This window comes from Choloepus didactylus, chromosome X (assembly GCF_015220235.1).
Source record: "Choloepus didactylus isolate mChoDid1 chromosome X, mChoDid1.pri, whole genome shotgun sequence".
Taxonomy (NCBI): domain Eukaryota; kingdom Metazoa; phylum Chordata; class Mammalia; order Pilosa; family Megalonychidae; genus Choloepus; species Choloepus didactylus.
In genome coordinates, this window is record NC_051334.1 from 61,858,960 (window position 1) to 61,871,508 (window position 12,549).

Sequence of the window (12,549 nt, forward strand, 5' to 3'; positions counted from 1 at the left end):
TGAATAATAGGGGAGGAGATGGGGTATGAGATGCTTTGGGTGTTCTTTTTTACTTTTATTTTTATTTTTACTTTTATTTTTATTCTTATTTTTATTTTTTTGAGTAATGAAAATGTTCAAAAAATGATTTTGGTGATGAATTCACAACTATACGATGATACTGTGAACAACTGATTGTACACTTTGGATGAGTGTATGGTATGTGAATTACTCTCAATAAAATTGCATTAAAATTGCACTCTGGCTGATCCTGTTTGGATCATATACCATTTTATAAATGAATCACTATTCACCAGAGTGGGTGCTGTAATTGGCCTAAGATTATGTGCCTACCACTATGGAAAGGGAGATGTGACTTCTTGGTTGATAGACTCACCAGAGTCACACTGAATGGGGGAGGAGAAATTTTCAAAAGTAAGTGGTGCAGACCAGGTTAAAAGTAACAGGTGTCCATTCTAGAGCTGAAGGATGCATAGGAATTAGGAATTATGGAAGCAAAGAAGAGGATTCTGAGGGAATAACAATATGAAAGCCCATGGGCATAAAGAATCACCCATGTGATAACCTGAAAGACAGTTTAGCTGAAATGGAAAATACTGGAGTAGTGAGACAAGAGGCAGGAAGGATAGATAGGGAGATCATGAAGAGATAGCTAAATTGTATTACAGAATTTAGACTTTATTCTAAAAACAAGGTTTTTTTTTAATGAGAAGTTGTGCATTTACAGAATAATCATGCATAAAGTACAGGGTTCCCATATACCACTTTAACACCATCACCTTGTATTGGTGTGGAACTTTTGTTACAACTGATGTTAGCACAGCTTTATAACTGCACCATTAATTAAAGCCCATGGTTTACCTTAGGGTTCACCATTTGTGTAGTGTCATTCCATGAATTTTTAAAACATTTATTCCATTACTATATATACAATCGAATATTTCCCCTTCTAATCATATTCAGATGTATATTTCAGTGCTGTTAATTGCATTCAGTGTTGGGATACCATCACAAATATCCATTAGCAAAACAATTCCATCATTCCAAAGGGAAACCCTGTATATTTTAAGCCTTAACTTCCCATTCCCTATCCTGTCTCCAGCCTCTGGCAACCTATACTCTAGAGTCTGACCCTATGAGTTTGTTCTAATTGTTTTGAATCATTGAGATCATACAATGTTTGTCCTTTTATGTCTGGCTTGTTTCACTAAACATGATGTCTTCAAGGTTCATCGATGTTGTTATGTGTATCAGGACTTCATTCTTTTTATGGCTGAATAACATTCCATTGTTATTCACACCACATTTAATTTATCCATTCATCACTTGATGATCACTTGGGTTGCTTCCATATTTGGGCAATTGTGAATAATGCTACTAACATTGGTGTGAAAATCTGTTCGAGTCAATCTTTCAATCCTTTTGGGAATATGCCTAGTAGTGGGATTCGTGAGTCATATGCTGGTTTATACTTAGCTTTCTGAGGAAACACCAAACTTTCTTTAGAGTGGGTGCACCTTTTTTTGAATTGCAAATGCCATTTATTTAAGGAGCAGTTTAAAATTTAACAGTGTAAACATCTGAGGTTATATGCATACACAGGTGTATTTGGACTTGGAGTCATGGTTTCAATAATACAACACCAGAAGATGGCACTTAGCTACAACAGTAGACCCATGTGTTATTGGCTTTATATTCTAGGAAATGCTTTAGATTTCCAGAATTATTTAAATTTCTTTATTCTTGAGCCACCACTGGAACACAAGGATCATGTCTAAAAATATTTGTATCTGCAGTGCTTGGCATAATGTTGGAAAATAAAATGAACTTGATAAGTATTTGTCAAATGAATGAATTTTATGGACAGACTTAAGGGCCAATGTTGCTCTAAAATGTACTGATAGATGGAAATGTTAGTATAAAGGATTTTATAATACCCAGAAAAATTGAGCTGGAGTAGAAGACATGGCAGAGATTAAGAGAAATGAAGAAGTATCTTCTTGGAGTTCCAATCTTGGGTATTTTGAGTTTGCCTCTAACTCCCTTAATCATCATTATCACAAATGTTCACTAGTAGCAGAGTTTAGTGAGAAACACATACACACAATAGCATGTTGGTTGTTGTAAAAGTATGTTGAACTTTTCATGAAGATGGCACTGAAAGCAAAGAAGGAAGCCCCTGCCCCTCCCAAAACCAAAGCCAAAGCAAAGGCTTTGAAAGCCAAGAAGGCAGTACTGAAAGGCGTCCACAGCCACAAGAAAAAGAAGATCCGCACTTCACCTACATTCCGGTGGCCCAAGACTCTGCGTCTCAGAAGACAGCCCAAATATCCTTGGAAGAGCACCCCCAGGAGAAACAAGCTTTACCACTATGCCATCATCAAGTACCCCTTGACCACTGAGTCAGCCATGAAGAAGATTGAAGACAACATCACACCTGTGTTCATTGTGGATGTCAAGGCCAACAAGCACCAGATCAAACAGGCTGTGAAGAAGCTCTATGACATTGACGTGGCAAAGGTCAACACCCTGATCAGGCTTGATGGAGAGAAGAAGGTGTATGTTTGACTGGCTCCTGACTATGATGCTTTGGATGTTGCCAACAAAATTGGGATCATCTAAACTGATTCCAGCTGGCAAATTCTAAATATGTTTTTTGACCATAAAGAAAAGTACATTGAAAGGATAGATTTCTATCATTTCTTTATTCCTTCATTTTGCCTACTTCTTAACTACACAGGTATTAGTTTAAGAGTTGCATGTGTCATGCACATATTAATTTCTGGGTAGAAATTCGGCTTTCTGCACCCTCTGTGTTCACAGACTTCTTTTCAAAGCAACTTTAACTCCTTCTTCTAAATTTTTTTGAACTTTTTTATTGAGATTATTCACATTTCAGACAACTATGTGAAGATCCAAAGTGTAAAATCAATTCCCAGGGTTCCATCATACAGCTGTGCATCCATCACCACAATTAGTTTTTTTTCAATTTTTAGAACATTTTCATTACTCCAGAAAAGACATAAAGACAAAAAAAGGAAACTCAAATCCTCCCATAACACTAACCACCCCCCCATTGTTGATTCATAGTTTTGGTATAGTACATTTGTTACTGTTGATGAAAGAATGTTAAAATACTACTAACTGTAGTATATAGTTTGCAATACATATATATTTTTTTCTATATATAACTCTATTATTAACTTCTAGTTATAGTGTCATACATTTGTTCTAGTTCATGAGAGAGATTTCTAATATTTGTACAGTTAATCATGACATTGGCCACCACAAGATTCACTGTTTTATACATTCCCATCTTTTAACCTCCAACTTTCCTTCTGGTGACATATGTGTCTCTGAGCTTACCCTTTCCACCACCTTCACACAACATTCAGCACTGTTAAGTTATTCTCACAACTTGCTACCATCACCTCTGTCCATTTCCAAATGTTTAAGTTCACCCTAGTTGAACATTCTGCTCATAATAAGCAATTTCTCCCCATTCTTTAGACTCATTCTATATCCTGGTAACTTATATTTCATGTCTATGAGTTTACATATTATAATTAGCTCAAATCAGTGAGACCCTGCAATATTTGTCTTTATATGTCTGTCTCATTTCATTCAATATAGTGCCTTCAAGATTTCTACATCAACCCATTTTTTTGGATGGTTTTGTTCACACACCATATATTCTGTCCTAAGTAAACAATCATTGGCTCCCTGTATAGTCATGTATTTATGTATTCAGCACCATCACCACTCTCTATATAAGGACATCTCCATTTCTTCCACAAAGAAGGAGGAAGAGTCAAAGAAGGCAGAGAGACAAAAGAAAAAGAAAAAAGAGAGAGAAAAAAACATAACTGCTAGAAAGCAACAAAAGGAAAGATAGCATTAACCTAAAGTAGAATAAAAAGTCAGACAGCATCACCAATGCCAGGAATCCCACACCCTTTCCATATCTTCCCCCCCATATGCATTTAGCTTTAGTATATTGCCTTTGTTACATTAAAGGAAGCATAATACAATGTTTCTGTTAATTATAGTCTCTAGTTTGCATTGATTGTATTTCCCCCAATCCCACCCTATTTTTAACACCTTGCCATGTTGATGTTCATTTTTTCTACCTTGTGTAAACACATATTTGTACCTTTTATTACAGTCATTGATCACCCTAGGTTTCACTGAGTTATACAGTCCCAGTCTTCATCTTTCCTCCTTCATTCTGGTGTCCCATATGGTTCTAACCTTCTTCTTTCAACCATACTCACAGTCATCTTTGTTCAGTGTACTTACATTGTTGTGCTACTATCTCCCAAAATTGTTTTCCAAGCCTCTCACTCCTGTCTTTTCCTTTCTGTCTGCAGTGCTTCCTTTAGTGTTTCCTGTAGAGCAGGTATCCTGCTCACAAACTCTGTCATTGTCTGTTTGTCTGAGAATGTTTTAAGCTCTCCCTGATATTTGAAGGACAGTTTTGACAGATATAGGATTCTTGGTTGGTGGTTTTTCTCTTTCAGTATCTTAAATGTATCACCCACTTCCTTCTTGCCTCCATGGTTTCTATTGAGAAATCCACACATAGACTTATCAAGCTTCCTTTGTACATGATGGATCACTTTTCTCTTGCTGCTTTCAGGAGTCTCTATCTTTGACATTTGATAATCTGATTATTAAGTGTCTTGGCATAGGCCTATTCAGATCTATTCTATTTGGGGTATGCTGCATTTCTTGGATCTGTAATTTTATGTCTTTCATAAGAGATGGGAAATTTTCAGTGATTATGTCCTCTATTATTGCTTCTGCCCCTTTTCCTTTCTCTTCTCCTTCAGGGACACCCATGACATTTACATTCCTGCATTTTGTGTTGTCCTTCAATTCCCAGAGATATTGCTCATATTTTTCCATTCTTTTCTCTATCTGTTCTTTTGTGTGTAGGCTTTCCAGTGCCTTGTTCTCCAGTTCCTGAATGCTTTCTTCTGCTTCTTTAGATCTGCTGTTGTATGTTTCCATTGTATCTTTCATCTCTTGTGCTGTGCCTTTCATTTCCATAGATTCTGCTAGTTGATTTTTGAACTTTCAATTTCTACCTTATGTATGCCCCATGTTTTCATTATATGCTTCATCTCTTTTGCCATATCTTCCCTAAACTTTTTGAATTGATTTAACATTAGTTGTTTAAATTCCTGTATCTCAGTTGAAGTGTAAATTTGTTCCTTTGACTGGGCCATAACTTCCTTTTTCTTAGTGTAGGTTGTAGTTTTCTGTTGTCTAGGCATCTGGTTTCCTTGGTTACCCCAATCAGGTCTTCCAAGACCAGAATGGGCTTGGGTCCCAAAAGGAAGAAATATTCAGTATCCATTTTCTCTGAGAGTGTGTCTTAGAAAATTGGTACACCCTGTGAGACCTCAAGTCACTGTGCTTTTCTGCCCAGCTGTCGGCATCTGTCAGCCTGTAACTCCAGACTGGTGTAAGGAGGTTTGGCCCATGGCTGTTTTCCCCCAATCACTGTGGTCTGGCTCTGAATGGAAGGCAGGTGGTAGAGCTGGGCCCCACCTCTTTCTTCTTAGGGAACATAGACCCTCTAGGGAGAGGTCTCTCTCTGCCTGTGCTATCTCCACCCTTGTCTGGGTCAGAGTGCTGGGAACTGAAAATGGCTGAGGCTTTCTCCACTGAGCCAAAACAGGACAGAAAGCCCCCTTCAGGGCCAGTCCACAGCCACCCTCTGGTTCTCCAAGGTCAGTCATCACCCAAAGCCTCAGCTTGTTGGGGATTCATAGCTGGTATAGAGCAGTCCATGTTTGTTAATTAAAACCCCAGTTGGAGCTCAGCTGAGCTATATTTGCTTGCTGGGATAGTGCTGCTCTCTAGCACCATGAGGCTTTGCAGTTCAGCCCTGGGGGGAGGGGGCTCCCAGCTCTGGTCAACAGTTCTTACTTACAGATTTTATGCTGTGATCTTGGGCACTCCTCCCAATTCAGGCTGGTGTATGATGAGTGGACAGTCATGTTTGTCCCTCTGCAGTTATTCCAGATTATTTACTAGTTGTTCCTGGTTGTTTATCAGTTGTTCCAGGGGTACAAACTAGCTTCCACTCCTCTCTATGTCTCCATATTCTTCCCCTTCTTCTACTTTTAATGTAATTTTATGGAGATATATTCACATATCATACAATCATCCGAAGTGTACAATCAATGATTCATGGTATCATCATATAGTTGTGCATTCATTGCCACCATCAATTTTGGAACATTTTCATTACTCAAAAATAAATAAATAAATAAAAATAAAATTAAAAAAGGACACCCAAAGCATCCCATACCCCTTTTCCAACCCTATTTATTTTATTGTCCTTATTTTCTTACTCATCTGTCGATAGACTGGATAAATGGAGTGTCAGTAGCAAGGTTTTCACAATTGCACAGTCACACTGTAAAAGCTATATAATTATACAATTATCTTCAAGAATCAAGGCTACTGGATTACAGTTAAACAGTTTCAGGTATTTCATTCTAGTTATTCTAATACACTAAAATTGAAAAGGTTAACTATTTGTACCACTGTCATACCTTAGAAGTAGATCATGAAAGCACTTGTGGGATACATACTTTTAAAAAATCCCTTTCAATCATGTTCACTTTCAATGTGGCACTGATACTTATAATCCTATTAATGAACTATCATCAACTCTGTCTATTCCCATACCTTTAAGTTCACCATCATTAACATGTCTGTACATTTTAGGCAATAATTACCCCTTCACTATCTTCTGACTATCTGTAGTTCCCCTATATATGCATTATAATGTAGAATATACATTATACATTGTTCAGGGAGTTCGCATTACTGGTAACATACAGTATCTCTCCATTTGCATCTGACTTACTTCACTCAGCATTATGTCTTCAAGTTTATCCATGTTGTCATATGTTTCAGGACTTCAATATTTCTTATTGCTGCATAGTATTCCATCATATGTATATACCACATTTTATTTATCCACCCATCTGTTGAAGGACATTTGTGTGGTTTCCACCTCTTGGCAATTATTAACAATACTGCTATGAACATATGTGTGCAAATGTCTGTTCATGCCACTGCTTTCAGATCTTCTGTGTATGTGCTGAGATGTGGAATTGCCAGACTGTAGGGTAACTCAATATCTAGTTTTCTGAGGGACTGCCAAACTATACCATTATACATTCCCACCAGCAATGAATAACAATTCCAATTTTTCCATATCCTCACCAGCATTTGTAGTTTCCTGTTTGCTTAATGGCAGCCATTCTTTTTGTTGTGAGATGATATATCTTTGTGGTTTTGATTTGCATTTCCCTAATAGCTAGTGATGATGAACATTTTTTCATGTGTGTGTGTGTGTGTTTAGCCATTTGTTTTTCCTCTTTGGAAAAATGTGTTTTCATATTTTTTGCCCATTTTTAATTGGGTTGTTTGTCTTTTTATTGCTTAGTTGTAGGATTTCATTATATATTATGCATATTAAACCCTTATTGGATATGTGGTTTCCAAACATTTTCTCCCATTGAGTAGGTCTTCACTTTTGTGGCAAAGTCCTTTGAAGCACAAAAGTTTTTAATTTTGAGGAGGTCCCACTTATTTATATTTTCTTTCATTGCTTGTGCTTTGGTTGCCAACACTAATAAACCATTGCCTACCACAAGATCCTGAAGATGTTCCCCTACATTTTTTCCCCTACATTTTTTCCTAGGTGTTTTATACACCTGGCTCTTAAGATCTCTGATCCATTTTGAGCTAGTTTTTGTATATGGTGTGATACAGGCAACCTTTTTCCTTCTTTTACATATGGATATCCAGTTCTCCCAGCACCATTTGCTGAAGAGGCTATTCTTTCCAAATTGTGTGGACTTTGGAGGCTTGTCAAAAACAGTTGGCCTTAGGTGAGAGGGTCTATTTCTGAACTCTCAGTTCAATTCCATTAATTGACATATCTATCCCTGTGCCAGCACCAAGCTGTTTTGACCACTGTAGCTTTGCAATATGAATTCAAGTCATTAAAGAAAAATAGTAAAAAGTACTGTGTGCTTATACCATATGTAAAAATGAAAGTAATGACAATGCCACAAGGGATGGGAAGCAAGAATTGGGAATAATCAGTTGTGAGGTACATACAGTGCATGTGAAGAAGTGTAGTATTATTTATAGGAATATTTGAAAATTGATAAGGAGGAATTGTGTGAAGGTGGCAGAGTAGAAAGCTCCAGGATTCAATCATTTTGCCAGAATTACCATGAAACATGCAGTAACTGTATGAAACAACTATTGTGAAACTCCAGAGAGAACACTGCAAGGCATCCAGGGAAGAACAGGAGGATGAGGCTTATAAAGTACAGTAAAGATCAGTAAATTGCTTATGCAACACAGAAGTTATCAGCGACCTTCCCCCACTCTCATGGCAGGCCACCAAGGGGTACAGCCACTGGCTACATCACTTGTGAGAGAACGGGATGTAAAAATCCTTTCCACAAGATAAGTGTTGGCCACACATATAATCTATCCAAAGTACAAAATCATTGGCTCACAGTGTCATCATATAGTTGTGCATTCATCACCACAATCAGTTTTAGGAGATTTAAATTACTCCAAAATAAAAAAAAAAAAAATAAACATAGAAATAAAAAAAGAGTGCCCACAACATCCCATACCCCTTATTCCCCCTACTATTTATAAATATTTTTGGTCTTCATTTTGTTACTCATCTGCCCATACATTGGATAAAGGGAGTGTCAGTCACAAGGTTTTCACAATCACATGATTACATGATAAAAGTTATATAGTTATACAGCCATTGTCAAGAATCAAGTCTACTGGATTGCAGCTCAAAAGATTCAGGTATTTCCATTTAGCTATTCTAATACACTAGAAACTAAAATATATATATATACTGCATAAAATAACCTCCATAGTGACTTCTCAAATCTGTTTGAAGTCTCTTAGCCACTGAAAGTTTATTGTGTTTCATTTCTTTTTCCCCTTTTGGTCAAGAGGTATTCTGATTCCTGCAATACCAGGGCCAGGCTCATCCTTGGGAGTCAAGTCCCATGTTGCCAGGGAGAATTACACCCCTGGGAGTCATGTCCCTTACATATGGGAGGGTAGTGAGTTAATTTGCAGAGTTGGTTTAGAGATACAGACCACATCTGAGCACCAAAGTAGGTTCTCTGGGGCAACTCCTAGGCATAGTTATAAGTAGATATAACTTCACTATTGGAGAGATAATTTTCATAAGGGCAAGCCTCTAGATTGAGGGCTTGCTTTTTAAATTGGGAGACCCCATTTCTTAAGGGAATAGCAGTAATTCCCCAGGTGTGGAAATTCAATATTTCCATATTTTCCCTCAGTCCCTCAAGGGAACTTTGCAAAAACTTTTATTTTCTGCTCAAAATATTCTTGGATGTATTGGGGTATTACATTAGCCTGTACAGAACAAGTACTCATTCTGTATTCTAGGTTTCATGTTTAAATAAAGTGACCAGAGAAGATAAATTAGATAGTGTACTACATAAAATACAAACTTTGTACCAAATAAATCTCTTTTCCTTTGGTCTCACACAGAAGTTGGAATTTAAAATACAGTCATCATCATCCTTTATCATGTATTCTAATTTACCTTATTCCTAGCCATGTCCTTTTCATTCATATCTCTAATAGTAGTCTGATCACTTTTTCAGCTCCTTTAACAGAGGCTGTATGGAGTAATGCTGACTTTCAGAGATGCAGAACTCTAATTCTGAGTCTCAGGTGTCATATGGATACCCAAATTTCCAGGGAACTACCAGGTTATACACAAAGAGTGCAGCATCTCAGAATTTAGAAATAACAGTTAAAACTCAGGAATAAATGTGATTGGTGTAAGCACTTACAATCTAAGAACATTTACAGTAACCTTATTGAACATTCTGTACTCCTTAATCATTGATTGCCCAATCTCTGCCCCCATTCTAACTCCAGACATGCTATGCTCTCAAATTCAATTCTCAATATTTGCTCATTGTAGTTTATATTAGTGAGGCCTTACAATATTTATCCCTTCATTTTTGGCTAATTTCACTCAGCATCATGTCCTCAAGATTCATTCACTTCGTCGCATACCTTATGACTTCTGTCTTTCTTGCAGCTGCCCAATATTCTGTTGTGTATGTATACACCACAGTTTGCCTCTCCATTCCTCCATTGATGTACACTTAGGCCACCTCCACCTGTCACAATTTGTGAATATTGCTACCATAAACATCAGTGAGCAAATGTCTACTTGTGACCCTGCTTTTGGTTCTTCCAAGTATCCACTCAATAACACAGTGGCAGGACCATATGGTGACCCCATACTTAGCTTCCTGTGGAAACACCACACTTCCCTCCAGATGGGCTGCACAATTCTACTTCCCCACCAACAGCGAATAGGTACATCCCTCTCTCCACATTTTCTCCAGCACTTGTCTCTCTCTGCTTATTTTTAAAGAGTTTTATTCACACCCCTTACAATCCATCCTAAGTGAGCTATCAATGGCTTGCTGTATAATCACAGTGTTATGCATTCACCACCACAATCTATATGAGAGCATTTACATTTCTTTCTCAATGATGAAGATGAACAAAATAAAAAATAAGGAATAATAAAAAATTGAAATGAGTCAGTCAACAAAACAAGAATCCCATATCCCTCCATCATATACTCCTCTTGTTGACATTAAGTTTGGTGTATTGCCTTTGTAACAATTAATGGAAGAATATTATATTTTTACTGTTAACTATAGACCCTAGATTGCATTGATTGTATTTTTTCCACATACAGTCCTATTTTCAACACCTTGCATTGGTGACATTCTTTTGTTTTCCCTCATGTAAAAACTTTCTTATATTTGTACATTTAATCATCATTGTCCACTCTAGGTTTTCCTCAGTTATACAGTCCCAGTTTTAATCCACTATCTATCCTTCTGGGATCATGCATGCCCCTAGCCTTCCTATTTCAACTTTACTTGCATTCAGCTTTGTTCATTATACTTGCAGTATTTTGCTACCATCAGATAGGATCATGCTATTCATTTCTGGATGCTTACATTCAATCCTGTTGAACATTCTGTACTCTTTCAGCATCAAATGCCCAGTTTCTGCCCTCTTTCTATCTCCTGATAACTTGTGTTCTTAACTTTAGCTCTCAGAGTTTTCTCATTATAGTTAGTTCATGTTAGTGAGTCCATACAGTATTTGGCCTTTTGTTTCTGGCTACTTTCACTCAACATAATATCCTCAAGGTTCATCCACATTTTTATGGGCATCATAACTTTATTCCACCTTATAGCTGCATAATATTCCATGTATATACCACAGTTTGTTTATCCACTAGTCCATTGATGGACATCCCTTGGCAATTGTTGATAATGCTGTTATCAACATCTGTGTACAAATGTTCATTCGTGCCCCTTTCTTCAGTTCCTATGAGTATATACCTAGTAATGGGATTGGTGAATCATACAGCAATTCTATAGTTAGCTTCCTGAGGAACCACCAACTGCCCTCCAGAGCGATTGCACCATTCTACACACCTGCCAACAGTGAATAAGTGTAACTTTTCCTCCACATCCTCTCCAGCACATGTAATTTTCTCTTTTTTTCTTAATGGCAATTCTGGTAGGTTTGAGGTAATATCTCATTGTGGTTTTGATTTGCGTTTCCCTAATACTGATGAAGTTAAGCATCTTTTCATATGTTTTTGAGCCATTGTATTTCCTCTTCAGAAAAGTGTCTGTCCATGTCTTTTGCCCAGTTTTAATTTTGTTGTTTGTTTTCTGTTGCTGAGTTGTAGGATCTCTTTATATATTTTGGATATTAAACCCTTATGTGATATGTGGTTTCCAAATATTGTCTCCCATTGCATAGGTTACCTTCTTACTTTACTGATGAGATGAGGTCCTTTGATGCACAAAAGTGTTAAATTTCAAGGAGATCCCATGTGTTTATGTCTTTTTTCATTGCTTGTGCTTTGGGTGTAAGGTCTAGGAAACCACCTCCTATAACAAGATCTTTAAGATATTTCCCTACATTTTCTTCTAATAGTTTTATAGTCTTACTCTAATGTTTAGGTCTTTGACCATTTTGAGTTAACTTTTGTATAAAGTGTGAGATAGAGTTCCTCTTTCATTCTTTTGGATATGGATATCCAGTTCTCCAAGAACCATTTGTTGAAGAGGCTTCTCCATCCCAATTGAGTTGCCTTGACCACCTTACCAAGGATCAAGTGTCCATAGATGAGAGGGTCTATCTGAAAACTCATTTCAATTCCATGGGTCAGTGTATCTGTCTTTATGACAGTACCTTGCTGGTTTGACCACTGTAGCTTTGTAATATGCTTTAAAGTCGTGTAGTGTGAGACCTCCCATTACCTTTTACTTTCTCAGGAACTTTTTAGCTAAATGGGCCACCCTGCCCTTCCAAATAAATTCAATTATAGGTTTTTCTTTTTCCACAAAGTAAATTGTTGGGATTTTAATTGGTGTTGCCTGGAATCTA

The 12,549-nt window shown here is 37.2% G+C and overlaps 1 protein-coding gene across 1 annotated transcript; it reads left to right on the forward strand.

The window, feature by feature from the left end:
- Positions 1-2,145: 2,145 nt before the first annotated feature.
- On the forward strand, positions 2,146-2,568 carry LOC119523485 (60S ribosomal protein L23a-like). Its single transcript, XM_037822270.1, has one exon. The coding sequence runs from the start codon at positions 2,146-2,148 to the stop codon at positions 2,566-2,568; it is 423 nt and encodes a 140-aa protein (XP_037678198.1).
- The last annotated feature ends 9,981 nt before the right edge of the window (positions 2,569-12,549 follow it).